Genomic DNA, 22,769 nt, shown 5'->3' with positions numbered 1-22,769 from the left:
GTTTGCTATGATGGAGTTTCTGAAAGGTGTCTTAGTGGTGGTTGTGATTGTTGCATTTGATCTGCCTAATGCATGGGGAAGTTTGAGATACAGTCAAAGTCCAAGAAGCATGGGGCCAAAATCAGATCCAGCTTCCAGAAGTCCTGCCCTTTCTCCTCCAGGGTTCCGGAACACTTTGCAAGTGTCTTCTCAGTTTCAGAGTCCTTTGGGTTCTTCCTCCAGAGGCCTTGCACAGGAGCCTTTTGGCCTTCAGGAGAAGCAGCTGTTGCAGGGTCCAGTGAAGCCTTTGGATTGGAAGTATCCCATTGTTCCCGAAGTGCAGAGCGAGTTGGCGGTGAACTTCCAGTTGAGGCAACCCGTGACTCCCAGCAGCGTAGCGGTTCAATGCGGAGAGAACCGGGTTCTTGTAGAGGTCCAGCAGGACTTGTTTAGCAATGGTCATTTGATCCAACCAACTGGCCTGTCTTTAGGCGGCTGTCCTGTTGTTGGTCAGGACTCTCAGTCTAAGGTGCTCATCTTTGAGTATGAGTTACAGGACTGCAACAGTGTGCAGATGGTAAGTACTCCTGAATCTGTTTATTCTAGGTGAGGATATCCAAAGTCCTCAAGGAGTGTCAGTTCACATGTCTGTTGTATTTGCAATGCCAGGGCAGCTGGTATAAACATTTCTTAAAGGGGTGGTTCACCCAATCATCTTAGTGAGGAACAGTTGTTTTAACTACTTCAATCTCTTCCAGATGAATGAGGATGAGCTTGTCTACACCTTCTCTCTTACCTACACCCCTGAGGCTCTTGCGGGTACTCCGATTACCCGGGTCGAGGGTGCAGTTGTTGGTGTTCAATGCCACTATCAAAGGTAAGTGGTCTGTGACTTTCACTTCCTCTCGTGCAAAGGGGAGCCCATTTAATGGGTCCTTTAATGAACCACAGGCTTCAGAATGTAAGCAGTGATGCCTTGAGGCCAACATGGGTCCCTTATGCCTCAACGGAGGTTGGTGAAGAAGTCTTGGTGTTCTCCCTGAAGCTTATGATGGGTTGGTACAGGTTTTTGATAAAAATAAATCCTTATTCTTGTTTTTTTTCTAAAATGTTCCCCCTTTTTCTGTAGATGATTGGTCCAGTCAGAGACCTTCATCCATCTATTTCCTGGGTGGCATTATTAACATTGAGGCATCTGTGAAGCAGTACAATCATGTGCCTCTGCGTGTGTTTGTGGACAGCTGTGTGGCCACTCAAGGGCCTGATGTGAACTCCCTTCCGAGATATTCCTTCATTGAGAATCATGGGTAAGGTCATGGCCCTTGATGCTATAGGACCATTTTGGTTGCTTTTTAACCAGTCATGGCTAGGGTCTAGTTGCTCACTTTCTCTATAGTTGAGTTGCTCTTTGTCTTCAGGTGCTTTGTGGATGCCAAGGCTACAGCTTCCAGCTCCCGCTTCATGCCTCGGTCCCAGGTTGACAAGGTCCAGATCCAGCTGGAGGCGTTCGTGTTCCAGGAGAGCTCCAGTCCTTCTGTATGTACTACGCATATCATGAGTTAATTCGACTTCTCTTCCCATCTTCTTTGGTTTTCTGACGTGTCTGTCATCCCTTGCAGATCTACATAACATGTGTTGTGAAGGCAACTATTGCTTCTGCACCCAGTGACGCTCAGCACAAATCCTGTTCATTTGCCAATGGGTACGTTGCACTTTATCTTATTTTAAAGCTGACTTTGCTCATGTTGAAGGTGGTGTCTTTGTCTTGGTTCAGGTGGTTTGCTGCTGATGGAAATGACCAAGTTTGTGGTTGCTGTGACTCAACATGTGGTCCTGATGGTGGAATTGCTGCTTCTCCCTATGGAGGTTAGTATCTCTTGCTATTTCTAAGGTTGCTTATGATAAGTGCTCTAACTTGTTTCTTCTCTCTAGGTGTTCAGTGGGAAGGCAAGGCTACACTTGGTCCTGTGGTGGTTCAAGGCCAAAAGAAAGTTCCTCAATAAAGCTGACATCAATTCTTGCTTGTATCTGACTTGCTATATTTCTTTGTTCTCCCTATCATATTTCTGTGCTCTCAAAAGGCTTGTTCATCTTCATGCAGCAACGCACAGACTGATCAGTGGCTTACTTTAGCAGTGCATTCTGGGTAGAAATTGTCTGACGTGAGATCATGCCAATTCCAAAGTGCTGTAAGTGGCTCGAGCAGCTGACTGGTGCTTTCTGCGCAGCTTCTCCAGAGCGGCTGCTTGACACTGTTTCATGACTGGCTGACTTTACGGCATGACAAGCACTCATTTGGTCCCTTTAGTTCCACTACTGTTCACAAATCTCTTACTCTAAACTATTATCATTTAGTTGCAACATTATATTGTCCTTTATTAACTGAATACTCATTAGACTTCACTTCAGTGATAGTGTAGTTTTATGTTGAGCTTCATAGACCCTTTTCACATTTCTGGGTTTCTCAGAGTGGAAGTCATCGTAGTTGAGTTAACTTTTATAGTGGTGACTGGAGGAGTACATTAAATATTGTCACCATTTGCTCAGATGGCAAAATAGAAATGCAGTAATAGTTTCACAACTTTCAAAAAGAGAGGGAAAATAGTGAGCTTGATAACTGCAGTGAAAAGAGCTGGTTTTTTTACCATCAATCCCATAGATGTTGTCTTTGAAACACCCTCACAGCAGTATTACAAATATGCAGCATTAAGCAGTACATCAAGTATTACATAACTATTAGGGGTGGGAATCACAGGATAACTCATATGATACTATCATATTTTACCAAAGATAACTATCACAACAACAGCGACTCTGACACACGATATATTTCAAGAAAATCATGATATATCACTATCATTCTGTAAATAAAATGTGCCAAAGATTAGTTTTTCATTTAGTAACAGTTCATCTATTTTTTTTTTAAAATAGCAACAATGTACAATAAGTATTATACAGCTACCAAACAGCCATACGCTTGAAAAATGCTTATTTCTAGAGAGAACAGATTTGTGACTAAATGATTTATAGTAAAAAAAGGAAAAATCTCTACTATTACTACTACTATGAATGATCATATCAGCAACATCTCCAATTTATATTACTAGTGGTAGTAATTTAATACTAGTAGTAATTAGGGATGTCACACAATTCCAGTAGTCGGTTTATTCAATGAGTTTATTCTTTATGATGATAATTATAATTAAATAATACAATGTAGTAAATGTGACAAACATAATTCACCTTTGTTGTTAAATGTATTTTTATACACTGTTGATTATAAAGGCAGCACTTTATTCTTAGCATGTTTCTTCAGAACTGTTCAGGGATCGCGGTCCCTTTAAATGTTCTGAATGCGTGTTGATCATGGTGTTGACGTGGGACTTGTCAGCACCATTTTGGTTTAGATTTTTCTTCTTCATAAAATAAATGACACACGTACATGTGTGGTCAACGTGAGAACTTGTCTCTTGTAATTTACTGCAATTTCCACAACATAAACATTTAAATTTAAGGCTGTATGCTGTTTAAAAGTAGACATTGTTTATAAAAAACACAAGTAAAAGCAACAATCTAGGCATAATTATTATTAGTAGTACATATTATTATCATATTCATATTACCTTATCATATTATAAGGGCACGGAGAAGTTATTTCAGCAAACTTTAATATTGTAGTTTGGGTACAATCATTGGTGTACAAATAGGTATATAGGTGAGGTGTGTGTGTGTGTGTGTGCGTGCGTGCGTGCGTGCGTGCGTGCGTGCGTGCGTGCGTGCGTGCGTGCGTGCGTGCGTGCGTGTGTGTGTGGTTTTCGATTAGGTTACGCACACGCGAGCCACCATCCCACAGAATGCGGAGTCGGCAATGATGATGCGATGCGCTCGGAAAGGATATGACATCATTACAGTTTCAAAATAAAATGTCAGGAATAAAAGACTTCCTGCCATAGCGCCCCCAAATTTAGCGATAAATTTGAATCCCAAAGGAAAGTCTACTTAGTTGGTGTCATCTTCATCCTCCCAGGCTGTCAGCCGCACAAGGCGCACGACTGGCCGTAGGTAGGTCTGTCCCTTGATCTTAACTTCAGCTGCCCTGACTCGTCCATCCGAACCGGAACAGGTCTTCACCACTCTCCCGATGAGCCACTGAGCTCTGGGTAGCTGTGAATCAACCACCATCACCACCTGGTCAGCAGCCAGATTGTCTGTGTCCTTGTGCCACTTCGACCGCTTCTGAAGGTCCGGGAGATGACGACGGATAAAGTTGGACCAGGTCGAGGCACCTCTTCACAGGTGATGGTCACAGGTGATGGTCATCTGAAGTCCTCCAGGAGTCGAGGCGCCTCTTCACAGGTGATGGTCACAGGTGATGGTCATCTGAAGACCTCCAGGAGTCGAGGCACCTCTTCACAGGTGATGGTCATCTGAAGACCTCCAGGAGTCGAGGCACCTCTTCACAGGTAATGGTCATCTGAAGTCCTCCAGGAGTCGAGGCGCCTCTTCACAGGTGATGGTCACCTGAAGTCCTCCAGGAGTCAAGGTGCCTCTTCACAGGTGATGGTCATCTGAATTCCTCCAGGAGTCGAGGCACCTCTTTACAGGTGATGGTCATCTGAAGTCCTCCAGGAGTCGAGGCACCTCTTCACAGGTGATGGTCACAGGTGATGGTCATCTATAGTCCTCCAGGAGTCGAGGCACCTCTTCACAGGTGATGGTCACAGGTGATGGTCATCTGAAGACCTCCAGGAGTCGAGGCACCTCTTCACAGGTGATGGTCATCTGAAGTCCTCCAGCAGTCGAGGCGCCTCATCACAGGTGATGGTCACTGGGGATGGTCATCTGAAGACCTCCAGGAGTCGAGGCGCCTCTTCACAGGTGATGGTCACAGGGGATGGTCATCTGAAGACCTCCACGAGTCGAGGCACCTCTTCACAGGTAATGGTCATCTGAAGTCCTCCAGGAGTCGAGGCACCTCTTCACAGGTGATGGTCACCTGAAGTCCTCCAGGAGTCAAGGTGCCTCTTCACAGGTGATGGTCATCTGAATTCCTCCAGGAGTCGAGGCACCTCTTTACAGGTGATGGTCATCTGAAGTCCTCCAGGAGTCGAGGCACCTCTTCACAGGTGATGGTCACAGGTGATGGTCATCTATAGTCCTCCAGGAGTCGAGGCACCTCTTCACAGGTGATGGTCACAGGTGATGGTCATCTGAAGACCTCCAGGAGTCGAGGCACCTCTTCACAGGTGATGGTCATCTGAAGTCCTCCAGCAGTCGAGGCGCCTCATCACAGGTGATGGTCACTGGGGATGGTCATCTGAAGACCTCCAGGAGTCGAGGCGCCTCTTCACAGGTGATGGTCACAGGGGATGGTCATCTGAAGACCTCCACGAGTCGAGGCACCTCTTCACAGGTAATGGTCATCTGAAGTCCTCCAGGAGTCGAGGCACCTCTTCACAGGTGATGGTCACCTGAAGTCCTCCAGGAGTCGAGGCACCTCTTCACAGGTGACGGTCACAGGTGATGGTCATCTATAGTCCTCCAGGAGTCGAGGCGCCTCTTCACAGGTGATGGTCATAGGTGATGGTCATCTGAAGTCCTCCAGGAGTCAAGGCACCTCTTCACAGGTGATGGTCATAGGTGATGGTCCTCTGAAGTCCTCCAGGAGTCGAGGCACCTCTTCACAGGTGATGGTCATCTGAAGTCCTCCAGGAGTCGAGGCACCTCTTCACAGGTGATGGTCACAGGTGATGGTCATCTGAAGACCTCCAAGAGTCGAGGTGCCTCTTCACAGGTGATGGTCACAGGTGATGGTCATCTGAAGTCCTCCAGGAGTCGAGGCGCCTCTTCACAGGTGATGGTCATAGTGATGGTCATCTGAAGTCCTCCAGGAGTCGAGGCACCTCTTCACAGATGATGGTCATCTGAAGTTAGTGTCCCCAACTGAGCAAGCCAAAGCGACGGTGGCAAGGAACTTAAATGAAGTCTTCATGATAGGCTGGATCCAGACTGGAGCTGACAGACTCTCTAGTTCCTTCGGGATGACTGTCCAGATAAAATAAAAGAGAACAGGAAAATAATTAGCGTAGCTGCTGTTCAAAGCATTAAGCAAAGGCAATCATGTGCACTGATATAACTGGAGTGCAAGGTGATGAGATGCATTATGTGAATGCTTGGCTAAAGAGATGCGGCTTTAATCTAGATTTTGGCGAGTCAACTGGGGGAGTCAATCCTGGGTGATTCTTCAAAAATTGAAGAAATGTAATGAGTGTCTGGGCTTTGAGATGAGAACAGTCTTCACTTCAGATTTGAGGCAATTAATCCAGTCATATTCACTCTGGCTATTACGATATTCAAACTAAAATGAACACATTTTAATTTTACTCCGTTTTTAAACGAGAATCAGTTTCTTAGTTCTTGTTTCCTTTATTGTTCCTTAAATTCACATCCACCTCGTCACTTTAATAATGATAATCAAACTCAAATTAAACCATTTTAATACTGTACACCTGAGACTATTAATGATAAAAAGATTACTAATTACTTTGAATATCGCATTTATTTCCCCAAGCGTGGTGATTCTGTCACAAGTCAACAACACAACAAAGAAAGCATATGGAAAGGTGGAATTACGTTCAGAAATCAAGTGAGAACAAACGAGAAAAGTCGATGTTTGAGAGTCAGAGAAATCTGATTTTATTCAGCGAGCAGTCAAGCTGTTTCTGCAGAAGGAAAACACAGAGTTTGAGGATTATATGATGTAAAGGATTATAAAGAAATGTGTGTAGAGAAAGTCATGAAGATGTTACCGTTGGAAAACTCTTACGGTTCTACCTCATAACAAAGACAACAGTAAATCAATGACGACGCATGAAGTGAAGCGTTCGCCAACACACTGCCCGCTGAAAGATCTAACATTACAGACGTTTGGGTCTCTCTTTTTTTGGTCAAACTGTTCCCTAGCACAGTCAGCATTACTCTGACTCTGGAAGCAGGAATCGATGGGTAATATTTACTGGGGAAACACAGGAGGGAAGCTGTCAATCAAGGCTCATTTTATTGTGCACATATTGGATGGCAGTTCTGTAGCATGCCACTGAGTTTGAACAGTCTGTCACTGCAAACACACTTCAATGATTGAACACAAACTCAAAGTGAGTGCAGAGACAGGCCTGCGGCTTCTTTTGCTGTAATTCACTGGATGCTCAGGTTTTTCCTGTCGATTGAAACCCATCATTCTGCTTTTCTTCGTTTTATGGGACCGGGGAGTTTGTCTTGCAGTCTGCACAAAGAGAGAACGGTTCGATTAGTCAACATCAGACAGAAAGAGCGTTTTCATGGACAGTACCGCACAGTCTAGTACAGTAGATTCGACCTGAGGGATGAGATGGGTCCGTAAGCACACTGAATCTGCAGTTGATGTAAAAGAGCCTCATCTACAGCACCTACTTTGATAAAGTAGGGAAGCTGGAGTGGATGAAAGGAAAGTGACTGGATGTGACATTATGATTTTTGTTTGTGCTAGCAGAGTTTTATCTTAGAGCTGCTGAAGTCTTCTAACAATAACTTAAATTTGTGCAGAAACATTAAAACATCCTTTGTATCTTTGTAACAGTGAAGACCTTCTCGTCTGAGCTGCTATTGTTTTACACAGCTAGGTTTACTGCATAAGCGGCTCAGGGGCCGTATTCACTAAACATCTTAAGGCTAAAGTAGAGCCTAACTTGCCGATTGAGGAGAAACTCTTAAAAATAATGGGCGTGTCAGTCCTAATTATAGGACTCCTAAAAATGTATCACTAAAACTAGCTCCTAAATCCATGAAGCTCTAGGAGTGGTCAAGAGGACTCCTGAGTCACTAACACCAAATCACTAAACAATCCTAATGGCTGTTACCCCAATCCACCCAAAGACACCAATTGCTGGGTTAGTCCACATTTGACCCAACATTGGGTTGTTTTTTTACCCAGAATTTTTTAGAGTTTAGCAGAACACACTCGCTTCACACATTTCACCGGGTGTGTGAGAGGACCCTGAGGATCTGGTAAATCCACAGCAGGATTATTAACGTTAACTAACCCTAAAATTAAAACCATTAAAACATATTTGGTAACTAAGGATGAACTAATCTAAAAACGTCAGATACGAATGACAAATGTTGCCTTAGCAATAAACTGAAATTATATCAGAATTCATCCTGCAACCCTTTCTTTCGTGCATGAATTATGAAAAACATGATCTACATTTTTTTTAAGTAATTGTCTTACCGTATTTTCCGGACTATAAGTCGCTCCGGAGTATAAGTCGCATCAGTCAAAAAATGCGTCATGACGCGGAAAAAAACATGTATAAGTCGCACTGGACTATAAGTCGCATTAGGGCAGAGCTGGAGCCGCGCGCATGCGAGCACGCGAGCACCCGCGCGCGCATGCGACCACCTGCTCGCGTGCACTCGCTCGTGCCCGCTTCACTGCATAACCCGAGCAGAAGAAAGAAAGTTTGAAGTGAGTGAGAAACTTGTAAGGGACTGGCGAAAAGCAGAGGTTACTTTAATTGTGATGAAGAAGAAAAAGAAATCTACTTGCGGACTGTAAGCAAGATGGCCAGAGCTGAAGGAACGAGTCCACAGAGAATTGAACTCTCTGCCGGGAGAGGCTCTGCCGCGCGAGACGAACGCTGTGAGAATCGTTCTCCGCTGCATGTTTTACTACATGCTGTTTGTATTTTGCAGAATAAGATTTTCTTTATGGGAGCATTTTGTTTGTGTTCAGTCTTTCTAAGTTGTTGTGTATAAGTAAATATTAGGCTACAGGAGCAGCATAGAGCGCATTCTCGCGGCTATATGTTTATTCTTGTCAGTCAGTATGAATTAAATTTGATATATAAGTCGCACCTGACTATAAGTCGCAGGACCAGCCAAACTATGAAAAAAAGTGCGACTTATAGTCCGGAAAATACGGTACATAGTTTTAACTGATAATTTAAAACCTAAGACTGCCTCTGGCTAAGTGCGGCCCTGGCCCGGCTGCTGTGCTGCGTTTCTCGCTTTACTTCATGAGTTTCGTACTCTACATCTTGTCTAGTGCTTGTATTGAGTTGTACATATGCTTAGACTTTATTTCGAAATGAGGTGCTTTATAATAGGAACAAAAATCCATCATACATACTTTGCCAGTTTCTCTTCAAGCTGGGACTGCACACGCACCAAATAACCATCAATCTGGGTCTACAACAAACCAAAGAGAGCTTAGAAAACAACCTGAAGAACACTAAAGCCAGAATAAAGAAGTGTATAAATGTGAAATCTCACTTTGTTCCTCTCATACAGCAGAGGTGTGCAAAACAAGATGATATCAGCTGGCAAGGAAAAGAACATTTTCAGTCTTTTCTTTTGAAACAAATTATATTTCATGCATATATATTTTGACCATTACTGCATCATATTATTACTTCATATTGTATGAGCACAGTGCCTTCTGGACTGCATTTTATGTGGTTTTCTTCAACCACCAATATATTTATATTTATCATCATTTTGACTATAAAGACGGGCTTACCGAGTATTAAAAGTGTGATCCCATTGAAGACGGCACCCACACATGTCAGAAACCACATGACAACCGCAAACTGCAGAAAAACACAACAGGTCAATCACTTTAACCTTTACATGACTTATTCAGTGCTGACTGATGACAGAATATTCATCTGGCTTAACCGTCAGATATTATCACAACACATTTATACCTGCTAAAGCTAAAGGATCAACTCAACAGTTCCTAAGAGTAGTTTTAGCTCATTGATCCAAGTGCAAACCGCACAAACAAGCATAATCTAGTCTGGTCTCAAGAATGGGCCTGCCTCCCTCGTTCAGGGGAAGTCTGTCATTATTATTGTATTAGCCTGTAGGTGGAAAACAATAGCTCAAAGATTGATAGTGCATATTTTTTTTAAAGGTGCCCTATAAAGAAATATCAGCAATGTTCACTTGGGTTTTGTAATTGAATGCAGTGGTAATCTGAGTGAACGTTACAATCTATAGATGAGCATTGCCAGTGCAATTTACTTAAAAAATAAGTGGTTCTAGTAAGTAAATATTACTTAGAATAGCCTGAGTAAAGATTACAAGCACTTTCTGTGTGGAAAGAGTTGCCTAGCTTTTTTTAAGTAAACGTCACTCCAAATTTTTGCTTAGTGTAGAAAGGACAACTGTGTTAACCTTGGCATAGTTGAATAATAAGCGTTCTGCATGAGTCCTAAACGCCATTGTTTCTTCCTTCATATGCAAACCTTGTGCTTGATAAAGACATACATAAAAATACATAACAATCGCAACATAACACCGACTGTGACGCAACAGTCGGGATCATTAATATTTACTCATCCCCATATTTGCATATAACCAGCCCATGTCCAAGGCCAGGCAGTGTTCATGTGGACCGGCACTGAATCCACAGAAGTTCTGCAGGTATTGTGAAGATGAGGACGATATAGTAAAACAGCAGATCATGGATATAAATGTGCTGTGCAGGGGATGGGAGACTTTTCATAGCCTTCCCACAGGACAGAACTGTCAACGGGAGCATGGCTGATGTTCATCTATAACAGGATACAGCGGAAAATAAAAACATAGTAGTTCGTTTGCTCTGACTAGACTAGATTCGTCAATATGAAGACCTTTTTTCCATGACTAAGACAAGACGAGACGTCCTAAAACGATTATTGTGACTATATAAACATGCAATATCGTTGACGAAAAAAGACGAGATTAAAATGTAAAAAGCACTCCTTGGTTTTGTCGGGAGGATAAAGAGGAGCGTTCGAGTGCTTGCGGTTGCCAGATTTCAGTAATTTAATCCCCCAATCAGAGCGTGAATTACTTAAACGTGTGCAATCTGGCAACCAAGTGCATGCTCTCTCTCTTTCTTTCTCTCTCTCTCTCTCTCTCTCTCTCCCTTTCTCTCTCCAATAAACAAGTAATCTGCTGTGGCAAGGGGGGCGTGGTTCAGCGAGGTCTGCAGCGGGAGAGAGAGCCGCGGGACGAGCGGTAAGTGAGTGGGTTGGACGCAGATTAATAACACCTGTCTCTTGTTCCAGTAATGGGCGTGGAGAGAGGATAAAACGCCAGTGGAACCGGAAGCCTGAGAGAGAGAGACGGACTGTTGACGCGAGACACCAACCCTGCGTCCCAATTCGCATACTATCCATCCTAAATAGTATTCGAAAATAGAATTAGTATGTCCCAAATCGTAGTATGTTGAAAAGAGTATTCCAAAGATTCCCGGATGATTTACTATTTCCGGTCCGAATTCGTAGTATGGATCGATGGGCACTCTAACGGCTGATATTGCCCACAACCCATTGCGAGTTGGACGAGGATTCGATTAGAACTACAACCGCGGATAAAAAGCGTTAAAAAACTACAAACATGACGGATGTGCGAGTTCGACGGTTAAGTAGAGAAGTTTAGATAAAGGGGTTTGAGTGACCAACTATCAATATTTAACCTGACAAAAATATATTTATTCAGTGTTGTCACATTATATTTCACCCGCAGCAGCATTGAGAACTTTTGAAATGACACGTTTGGCCATTAACTTTTAAATGCATCATTATATTTAAACTGTAAATACATGAGGAGAGTCTCTGCATTAAAGACCCACACATGGCAGATCAACGAGCGGCTACATTTCTCTCCGATACGGTTGGAGATTAAACTGAATGTGGAAGATTTGAACTGTGACGAATCTGACGATGATTGACAGGGCAGATAAACGGTGACGGGATGCACGTAACTAAGCGACAGAGTCCGTTAAAGATGGCGAAGTAGTATGTCCCGAAGCTTGCATACTTTTCTGCTACACACTCAAAAGTATATACTTTTTCTTCACAAAAAGAGTACATACTTTTAGGACGTAGTATAAGTAGGCGAATTGGGACGCAGCACAAGAGACTGAGTAACCCCGGAAGCCAGAAGTGCCGACCCGGAAGTGATCGTTGTGTTTATGAGAAATCACACCATTGAGTGTGCTGCTGTGTCTTTGCCTTTTTGTTAAATAAAATTAAGCGTCAACAGTCCAGCCGACCCCAGTGTCCTCATCCTTCCACACCCACGATCTTGCTACATCTGCATTTCATCAATCTGCATTTCATCAATCTGCATTTGAGATGTTCTGCTTAAAGTGTCGTTCAGTCGGTCTGTGTTCTGTCAGGACTCACGAGCCGCTCTACTGAACTGCTGTGAGCTGATGAAATAAGCCAATCAGAGCAGAGCTCAACATTAATATTCATGACTCTTCCAAATAAGAGCATTACATTTACATTTAATCGTTTAGCAGACGCTTTTATCCAAACGCGACTTACAAAAAAGGGGAGAGCAATAGAAGCAACGAAACAAACAAGGCCAACAACCTGTAAGAGCTGTAAGAAGTCTCAGTTAATTAGCACAATACACAATTATTATTTATTTTTTATAAATATTTATTTTTATAGCCATCTACAATAGCCATGTACAACAAAAACTCACGTACGCAAAATACAGAACACTGGATTTTGATAGCCATGATAACATTACATCCTAGAGACAATTTATAGGGTTGTAAATGGACCTGTAAAACTGGATCTGGACAATTTTTGCCCTTAAATAAGCCACATGCCCTCTATGTAGATATCAGAGAACAATTTAACATTGTTCAACTCATTCTAGAGCACCTTTAATAGATTGTTTACATGCACAAACAGCAATATTGCACTTTAAATATACAAAAGAAACCCTGACTTGAATGTGGTTGTGAATGGTTGTAGATACGCAGACTTGCCTTCAGTGAATCCACCACATCCTCGACCAGCACAAGTCTTCTGGTCTGTATGAGAGCGGCGTTTATTCTCACCAAACATACGTCCATGTACCTGCGGGCGGCGTCCGGTGTAATGCAGATGTCTCTCTCCATCAGAACTCTGTGGATGTACAAACATCTCATATTACTTTTTCTTGTCTTGGCTTGTCAAGAACATCCACCATTGTGTGTCACACCAAGAGAAACGTTAGAGCCAAAACAGCATTAATAATAATGTTCTTGGAAAAAGTGTGTTTAGGTTAGTTTTTGTATCACGTGACTGTGACTAGTTATATAAGTATTACGTATGCGTAAGGAAAAGAAGAGTATAGTCGAAGAGGTAGACGGAAACAAGAAAAGCTTCGAGCTAGACAGTCCTTTGACCGTGATATTTTCTTGTTTTGTAACTGGAATAAGTGGAACAAATTTGTGTTTTGAGTTTCTTTTGTACTGTAACAAGACAAAGACAAGTAAACAAGTCCTTTGTGTCGAAGCTTATGGAAAGGTGAAGAACATGGCATGGATCGCCATTACAAGGAAGTAAAGCAAAGAGAGACTCCAGGAAAAGCTTCAATAGCCCACGTGACAATCAATAGCCAACTCCTCCAGATGAAACATTACACTGCTAATGAACAGGTGTAACAGCAGCGGCTGTATTAAACGCACAGTGGAACAGGTGTGATGGAACTAATTAACAGTCAGGGAATCTAACGAGGAAACCAAATGCAGAAATTAAACAGAAACAGAGCGTCCATGAGGGATCAGGGAGAGGCCAATCCTGGGAATAATCAGTGTTGGGAGTAAGAGTACTGCACTACAAAGAAGCGTGTTACTGTAATTCCACTGCTTTTAGCGGGAACGTGCATGTAACTAAATATATTTTTTAATCAAGTAACGCAATTCCTATTAACAAAATTACTTTAGTTTTTGAAAAATGAATGCTTGCAGACAAGAAGCTCAAATCTAGGCCCTCGCCCGGCCCGTGTTGCACATTGTTGCAGCCATTACAATAGCTCAGTTTTATTTTTAAAGTCAAAGTACTTATATTTTGTTGTGTTAATTTAAAAAAAATGTGTTTGTTAAATTAAAGTTTTTATTTTTTAAAGTGACGACTAAGCAGCCAGTGGCCGACAGTGAGTTAACCAACGCTTTAGCCTCTCAAATCAACACTTGACTTGTCTTGCTTATGATAAAATCCTAGATCTCAAACACTTCAAGCATCACAATGCTAGTTTAAGGGTTTAGCCAACTATCACCACCACAGTAAAACGGCATTTTTGATAAGTTGAGGATAGGCTGGTCGTAGGCGCTCGCAAACTAAATGGGCTACACGAACAAATAAAACATTGTCTTACCTTACACCTCTCCACAAATTGAATATAAATCCGATCGTCAATTCCTGCGCTATACGCACATTTAACGTTTCACGTCAACGAAAGCAACAGAAATGAGCAGCGTTTTATTCATCAGCTCATTTCAAGAAGAAAGCTCAGCTCATCATCCAGTCTCATTAGCTTTCATGAAGAGGATTGTGTTTTTGAGCATCTAAGACTCGCTTTCAGTGTCACCTTCGGCTGTTTGTGTTGGCTTGCTTTACTCATTTACTCGGCGACGCGTGTTGCAGTATTGTGTCATATCTGACTACAACATAACACGCTCTCACACATTTATTTTTTTAACAATTTGCCAGGAGTGAAATTAACATATGTGGTTTAACCAACCAGATGCATTTACAGTTTCGCCTGAAATGTGTCACAGACCTAGAAGCACGAAAACGCAACTCGGCCGTCGTCATTATGGCCCCGCCCACCGACTCTATACACGATGTGATTGGCCCGACCAGAGTTTGGCGATTACAGCTCAGAAGGGGATTGAGAGTTGCTAGACGACACTCACGGCAGATTAGATTTGCTGCCACTAAGGTGCGCTAGATTTCCAGGCTATCACAGACCACCTTCTGAATTGGTTTGTTTAAGTGATCTGATTTAAATCTTGAAAGAATTTCGGAAAGCATTTACTTCTGGTCTTTTCCCAATCGGATAGATATCTGGTCAGAGAAAACGAATGAAGTGACCAGGTGTAAAAAGGCCATAACTCTCTGCCGCTGCGCCACTGGACACTAAACACTGCTCTACTGCTTGATTTGAAGGCCTGTTGCCCAGTTGATCACAATAAATAGGTCTAAAAAAATGACGCTTATTGGGTTTGTTCAGTACTGTTCACTTTCCCTAGTAACTAATTACTTTTGATATACAGTGATTGGTAAAGTAATTCAATTACTTTTAAAAGAAGTAGCTAGTAACTGTAACTCATTACTCATTTTCAGAAACTTGCCCAACACTGGGAATAATAAAAATGATTAATTTCTCACCCAAGTATATTATAATATTTCTGGTTCTCTGGGATAGAGAGAGCTTTACTGTCAGAAACCCTTTCAAGTGCTTTAATGAAGTGTTTATACGCGACCTGTAACTAAATGCCGTTCACCTGGACACGTTCACCAGGTGCTGGTGTATTCTACCTTCATCCGTCAAAGGCTCAAACAGATCAGACTGCTGAATGGAGATTTATAAAATACTACAGAGGCATACGTACTTAAAAGGGTGTCCTTCGTCAGACTTCTGCACAGCCTGCATGACGGCCGTGTAGACTCTGAAGGTGATGGTGACACACAGCAGGGCCAGGAACAGGTAGGATATGATGCTGATAACACTGAATGTTGCTAGAGACACGAGCACCAGCATCGAGCCACCAAACACCAGCACAGACTTCTGTGGCTCCTGCCAATACACCAATCCCCGCACGGCACGGAGATGCGGATGCTGGAAGGATGGCAAGATGAACACTGCCTCCCCAAGGTCCTTTTCATTGGCCCAATCCTGGACTACAGAAACAGAGTTTGGAAAACTGAGAACTTTGACCTCTCAAATGTGAATTTAACATATTCACAAAACAATCAAGTAGTTCAAGATACAGTTGCATTTGAACAAGCAATACTGCGACATATTGGTGTGATTATATTGAATTCATTCTCTACTATAGATGTATTTCTGTAGTTCTGTAGTCAAGCCACCGTTCATCTATGGACTGAGGTTTAAGTCTCAGTTGCCCACATCTCTTCATCTAATCCAAGACTGACCGGTTTTTGCTTACTTGATTTGGATCAGTGGCGATTTCTTTAAGACTGCAAGGGAAGCTCGGCTTCCCTTATAATGTCACAAAATTAGTGGTCAAATATGTACTATTATATTAACATTGTATTGACTAAAATGCGTTAGAAAACGTTCATCTCAAAGACGGGTTCGTTCAGAATCAGTTACATAAGTTATAGCAGGTCGGCTGACTCGATTTCCTTCTCATACATTCCCGCAGCGTCACAGTGCATTTCCCTATTGAAGCCCAGCGTCCATTGACTTCAGTGGGGCTGCTTTGAACGGTTTTTTTCAGCGCTTCGAAACTAGACGGTCATTGGATAAACGCTGCGATTATGTCCCGCCCACGGACGCTCAGCGTCTCTGGGGGTGAATGGGGAGTGGGCTGGCCCGGACTCCGAGCTTCTGCGTGTTGATTGGAGGGTCTGCATCTCCTTTTGACTGACAGCGATTCTGTACTATAAGTAATCACTGAAGCTATTCGTGCTCAGTCCCATCGCGGATTTCTCAAGTTCAGTCGAAATAAAAACTGCTGCAACCTATTTCTTTGATATTTGCTTGGCGAAATTGCTTGATTTTCATCATACATTTCACTCAATTATACACCACATTCCTTGTTTCAGTTTTACAGAGTCTAATATTTTTTTAGATCGTTCATTCATTCACAGGGTAAAAGACCATTGTCTTGAAAAGGAATATAGGGCAGAATTTACTTTTAAATCAATAAGACAATTGGCCGAAAATGAGCTTCCCCTCTCTGAACGACCAGTAGCCGCCACTGATTTGGATGGTTATTTTATTTGTATACTTTATAGTTAAAGATTTTAAACTGTATTTAGACATGTCCAAAATGTATGTAAAAGGGTTGTAAAATACCTCAAACTTTATTTAAATTGAATACAAAATAAAGAGTTCCTCCTGTTTACGCTGATATACCTTATGTCATGTTCAGTTTTGTGGACTCTTCATTTGATATTCTGTTCTGTTTCCTTTGGTTCCTGTTTCCCTGATCTGTTTAGTTTCTGCTTCCGTGGTAATTGATTTAACTATTCACATGTATCCAGTTTTGTTAATTATCTACTTCTGTGTATTAAGCCCTTAGTTCCCTTTGTTCATTGTTCAGTCCTGTCTTTAGTTTACATGGCCGTGTGATATATATCCCATGTTTTCTAAGCATAGATAATAAAGGCTGTTTTTGCTTTATTCTCCAGCGTTCGTGCTCTTCATTACTGCAGCCATACGTGACAGAAGACTGAACCCAGAAAGAATTTACCTGCAGACCTTTGCTCAGTTTGGAGCAATCCCTTGAGGCTTTGTAATTTTTTCAACTGGCAGGCCTCACTAATCACGATGATTACTTCCTGAGCAAGTTTTTCAGGACCAGCCTGAATGAGCTCACAAAGGCACACCAGCTCAGTGATGGGTTTCCACAGCATTTGTGGAGTAGATGCTGGTGAACTGCGATCTCTATTCACCAACTGAGGAGGACATCGCCAGCCCCATTTCATACTCAGAGCCCACCGCAGACAAAAAGCACAGGCCTGCCTCTATAACTATGCCTGAGCCGACACGACAAAAGGTCTGACCAGGTGTGAGAGCCGGAAACACAGTCTGATCCCAGTGGGTGTGCTTCCTGCTCCAGCTCTGCTTTGGTAATCTGTCACCTTGCTCTCCAGGACCTGTTATTTCATCCAGTCTCTGTGTTTCCTCAGCTCCACCTCTATGCTGTGCGTGTTAGCCTCGGGTCTTCCTGTCAGCTTCATTGTGGCTACTCCCTCCCTTGTCTCCGCCTGTGACCATCGTCCTCACGGCTCTACCAGGCTCCCATGTCAATCAATCAGTCATCTTTATTTCTATCGCTCTTCTCCAGTGCCGATTGTGTCAGAGCAGCTTCAGTGTTAAACAGGACAATACTGCAGCAGAATTAGATTTGGCTGTACAGTCGTTCTGGAGTAAACAGTGATGTTATCAGCTTATTTTAATTTATCAGAGAGAGACAATGTTGGCAGATCAGTATTAGAGTTTATAGAATTAAATAAGACCTAATGAATTAATTGTATTTGTATATTTAGTTGAATAAGTTAGATCATAATGTTAGTGTCCCCAACTGAGCAAGCCAAGCCAAAGGCGACCAAAGGAACCCAAACTCCATCAGGGTATGATGGAGAAAAATAAACCTCACATTACGGTTGGTTTAATTTGTTGGCGTGCATATAATTATTTTTTTTATTTTTTTTGGCTACCATTTGTTTGACGCTGTAAGGCTGGAAAAAGCTAGTAGATGCTGGAAATGTCTAATCGCTCTGAGAAAACAAAGGAAATTAGCATCTGAACTCATTGATACAGTTAGCGTCTCTGTCCGAGACGACATCACACTGAGTGAACCATCTATGAATGACTCTAATTTACAGGCCTTTCCTTTCACATGAAACTTCCCCCAAACTACTGCTCCCCCAAACTTGAGATCACCTGAAATGCACCAGAAATCTCTTTGTTACAATGTCAATCCTCACGATACAGTATTATATGTGTTTGATATCATTTGAAATGTCTCAGTGCGACTGGTACAAATATCTCAACTCCACAGAAGTAAACTAGAACATCCTAAATGTTTTAAGAGTTTAAAGATATCTTTCCTTGGTGTATGGTGGGTGTGGCTTTCAGCCATTTGGCCTTTGCATCAATACAAGTCTTGATCAATGCAAATTCCCATTGTGCACTCGTGTTTACATTTGAAAGAGTTTCTACATTTGTTTCTGGGTATTTAAGGGAATGTTGCAAACAGCTCAGGGCTCGACACTTTAAACCGGTCAGCCCGTAATGCTGGACGTCTCAAGATAGCCAGCATTATGTAGTTTTCAGAAGTCAGGTATACATTTCATTCTTTACTTCAGACTATTTGATGTTATATATGGATTACCTTTGAATTGACTATGTAATTGGCTTTATACATTTACCTGACTGTAAATAAATTGTTACACTTTTGATGGATTCTGACTTGCTCTGGAATTATTCAGGTTGGGTATAATTTCAACAAAGGGTTAAACGGAATAATTAAATGTGTAGTTAAACTATTAAAAATGAATGACCAAATAAACAATTGGCATTCTAACCTAAATTCTAAATTATAATTAAATGGAGTCAGATTAACGAGGAATTGGAATAAATTCCCCTTTTCCCCGCTGAAAAGACGAACGCGCAGCGACCTTCACCCGCCGATCGTTAGCCTCCATTGGGACGATTTGGGCGGCCCTTACAACGCTTTTTGGGTTTTGCACTGCTGACGGTCCCTTATTCGTCCTCGTCTTGTGTTTTCTGAACAATGTTTAGAACATGAGTTATTGTTTCGGGAAGTTTGAATCTGAATATATATGCAAATTTTATCGAACTCGTTGAACTAAGCACTGACTGTATTTCTATCCTGGATTAAGTCCAAGTTCAAAATAAAACACTAACCGCTCCAGTGTTAAAGGGTTAGTTCACACAAAAAGTCCATCATCGATACCAAGATGGGCTGTGTGTCGATGTGTTTAGTGCCTTTATGGGTCTTGTGAGTGGGAATGGACTGAATGCCAATGGAGGCCTATCTGAAGCCTTTCTCAGCTTTACACTAAAATATCTTCATCTGTGTTCTGAAGAGGAACGCGGAAGAGTTCTGACGGGTGTCCAACGACATGAGGGAGAGGAGTTAATGATATAATTTACATTTTTGGGTGAACTAACCCTTTAACACTGGAGCTGTTTGAAACGTCTATCTATCTATCTATTTATCTATCTATCTATCTATCTATCTATCTATCTATCTATCTATCTATCTATCTATCTATCTATCTATCTATCTATCATCTATCTATCTATCTATCTATCTATCTATCTATCTATCTATCTATCTATCATCTATCTATCTATCTATCTATCTATCTATCTATCTATCTTCCACCACCACGTCCCGTTGTGGGCGGGGCTCCGTACAAACGAGCTCTTCTGATTGGCCGAGAGTCTCTGCTCTCTGCACAGGGCCTGCCGCTGCCTCTCAGATGCTCAACTCACTTTTGCTCCACAGTTCTCGGTGTATTTGGTGCAAAAGTGAGAGCGAGCCGAACTTGTCATTTGAAGGCGGAAAAACTGCGCGAGACTCGTAGCGGCAGATTCAAGCAGTTGTAGTGATTGGACTTGTGATTGTTTTAGAAAAATATACAAGAAAAGTAATGCATTTGTGATCAGATATTCTACAAGTGTTCAGCTCTCACTGCATGGATTCACATGTTAATTCACGGATGTGCAGAATTTGTCCGTGACTTCACATCTTTGATACGGCTGTGTGTCTGCGTTCTGCACCACATGCACCGCAGCCGCTGGAGCACTAATGTGAGCGCATGCGTTTCCTCATGTGGGATTCGTAGAGCAGGATTTGTGCACTGCGGTGACGAATGTGTGAAGGCGTAACTGCTGTGTTTGTATGAGAGTTTACAACTTCTAAAAGAGTTTACTCTGTGACTTTAAATGTATTGATACACACGTGTGGATATGCTCGACAGATACGAAGTTCCCTCTCACACGTGTTCAGGTGCTTAGCACCAATAATATCTGCATAGTGTTATTTTTGATTTAAATTTCTGAACTGTGTTGAGTTGTGGTGATTTGTGCTATTGCTAATTTGCTTATTTTTTCTTACTGTATTGTGTTTAATGTTTGAAATGTATATTAGTTAGTCTAGTTTATTAGTTGTTCTTTAGGCTGTTGATTTTTGTTCATGGTCTTCAGATGCAACAGAATGTTTCACAATAAATATGTTTGATATCTAAATGTGTGACGTCATTTTTTTTTTTTACCATATTCACTCTCAGAAAAAAAGGTACAAAAGCTGTCACTGGGGCAGTATTTTTCCAAAAGGTACACTTTTGTACCTAAAGGCTGTATACTGGTACCTTAAAGGATCAAAAGCTCTGCAACGACACCAGCTGATGGTCACACACACTTCCCTAATCAGGTGTCGGGTTGTGATCTCGGATACACTGATAAAGGCTGACAACCGGTGGGTGTTTCAAGAATTGCATGCAAAACCGCCATTAATACACTCACTGTGAGAGGATTTGCTTTAAAAATGTATTCAACTTAACAGCCCTTCATGCCTGATCTGTAATTTAATCCTCATGCTGAGAAACTGAGGCAAACTCAGGGAGTCATGGAAGAAACGGAGCCGTATGAGCCTTAAAGGAGTGCATAAATCAGTGAATTAAACTCAATAAACTGACAACAGAGAGCATTAATGAGATGCCCATGTCCTCTGTCATATTTCATATTATAGATCAACAAAAACACTGATAATTCTGAAAACATTTGTTATGTAAATACACTGCAAAAATGCTCTTCTTATTTAGTATATATTTTTTCTTATTTCAAGTCCAAATATCTTATCATTCCTAAATCAAGATGCATTTACTAGATCAGTAAACGACAGAAGATATTTTTACTTGTTTTGTTGAAAATCAAATCTAAATGAAGAGAGTTTTTGCTTAAAACAGGCTAAATGATCTGCCAATGGGGTGAGACTAATAATCTGATTTCTGTTTGGGACGGAAACGCGAAACAAGATTTCAATCAGAAATCAGATTATTTTTCTCACCCCATTGGCAGATCATTTGGCCTGTTTTAAGCAAAAACTCTCTTCATTTAGATTTTATTTTTAAGAAAACAAGAACAAATATCTTCTGTCGTTTTACTGATCTAGTAAATGCATCTTGCTTTAGGAATGATTAGATATTTGGACTGGAAACGAGACACAGTGACTGAGTCAGAAGAGTGTGTTTGTGGTGTATTTACTGTTTTCGTTATTACTTTCCTGACTCTTATTCCAGTGGACTAATTGTCTTTACTTTTGTCATTAGCTAGAAAAGAAAGCGTTCATGTCTCAGACTGACTGAAGCTATTGGGTCAAAGACACTAATCTGCTTACAAACCAGCCAATGAGAGTCATGTGTGAAGACTTAAAGGTCAGAGCAAACAAACGTGCAAACACACAAACGTAAAAAGACCACCATTGAGCGTCACATATGTGCCAATAAATCGGATTCTGAAGCTAAAGTTAATCCATGCAGATCTCATCCTGAACAGATCTGTTTAAACTCGATCAGATCAGATATAATCAGGACGGCGATTCTGTGGTGTGAACTTAGTTTCAGAAGTTTCTGCGCTAAACCAGACTAGACGGTCATGTGGAAAGTGATTTTACGGCAGTCTAATGCATTGGTGCTGTGTTTAGAGGACAGATTATAGTTCTAAGCACTTTTAATAACTTTTGTCCAACAGAAAGCATTGCTGACATTATTCTCCACCCATTCCTCAGTAATGATTTCTCTTACCTGATGAGTTGGAGTCTTTCAGCAACACAATGGAGTTGAGCCCTGAGGACGAGGACGTCGCCGGCTCTGCCATATCACAGCTCTAATGTTTTAAACAATAGCTGGACGGGTTAAATCAATGCTCAGCGCTCGTCTGAAGTGTTGAGGTGTAGCGGGTCTAAATGTTTCAGTGGATTAATGTAGTCTTGAGGCGTACCAGGGGTGTGTTTAAAGCTCTTTAAGCAGCTTTCGCCATGGCATGTACTTTTATAGATCAAAAATGTAGAACCGAACCAGTGGGACAATGTTCTTGCAGAATACACAATCAAAGCATTTATGCTTAACAAAAGGCCATTTCCTCCTTTACGGGCCTCCTCAAATAACTGGGTCAGATAATATCTCAAATAGAAAAATAAAACCTCATTTAAATAATGAAGAGGCAGCATAACGACGTGGGGCTTACTG

General features: G+C 41.8%; 2 protein-coding genes across 2 annotated transcripts; one reads left to right on the top strand and one right to left on the bottom strand.

The window, feature by feature from the left end:
* Positions 1-1,982, top strand: LOC137046078 (zona pellucida sperm-binding protein 3-like). Its single transcript, XM_067423131.1, has 8 exons — positions 1-556; positions 738-856; positions 931-1,034; positions 1,109-1,286; positions 1,398-1,515; positions 1,599-1,681; positions 1,754-1,845; positions 1,912-1,982. Exons 1-8 carry the CDS (start codon positions 8-10, stop codon positions 1,980-1,982), a joined length of 1,314 nt encoding a protein of 437 aa, XP_067279232.1. The 5' UTR covers positions 1-7.
* Positions 1,983-6,808: 4,826 nt separating this feature from the next.
* Positions 6,809-22,462, bottom strand: LOC137046773 (reticulon-3-B-like). The gene is made up of 7 exons (XM_067424173.1): positions 22,326-22,462; positions 15,407-15,695; positions 12,794-12,932; positions 9,536-9,605; positions 9,289-9,335; positions 9,146-9,204; positions 6,809-7,261 (listed from the first exon to the last, which is right to left on the bottom strand). Exons 1-7 carry the CDS (start codon positions 22,396-22,398, stop codon positions 7,213-7,215), a joined length of 726 nt encoding a protein of 241 aa, XP_067280274.1. The 5' UTR covers positions 22,399-22,462; the 3' UTR covers positions 6,809-7,212.
* Positions 22,463-22,769: the final 307 nt, after the last annotated feature.

The sequence above is a fragment of the Pseudorasbora parva genome, chromosome 18 (assembly GCF_024679245.1).
Source record: "Pseudorasbora parva isolate DD20220531a chromosome 18, ASM2467924v1, whole genome shotgun sequence".
Lineage (NCBI taxonomy): Eukaryota > Metazoa > Chordata > Actinopteri > Cypriniformes > Gobionidae > Pseudorasbora > Pseudorasbora parva.
Note: the sequence above shows the minus strand (reverse complement) of the source record. Positions and strands in the feature narration are given on the sequence as shown.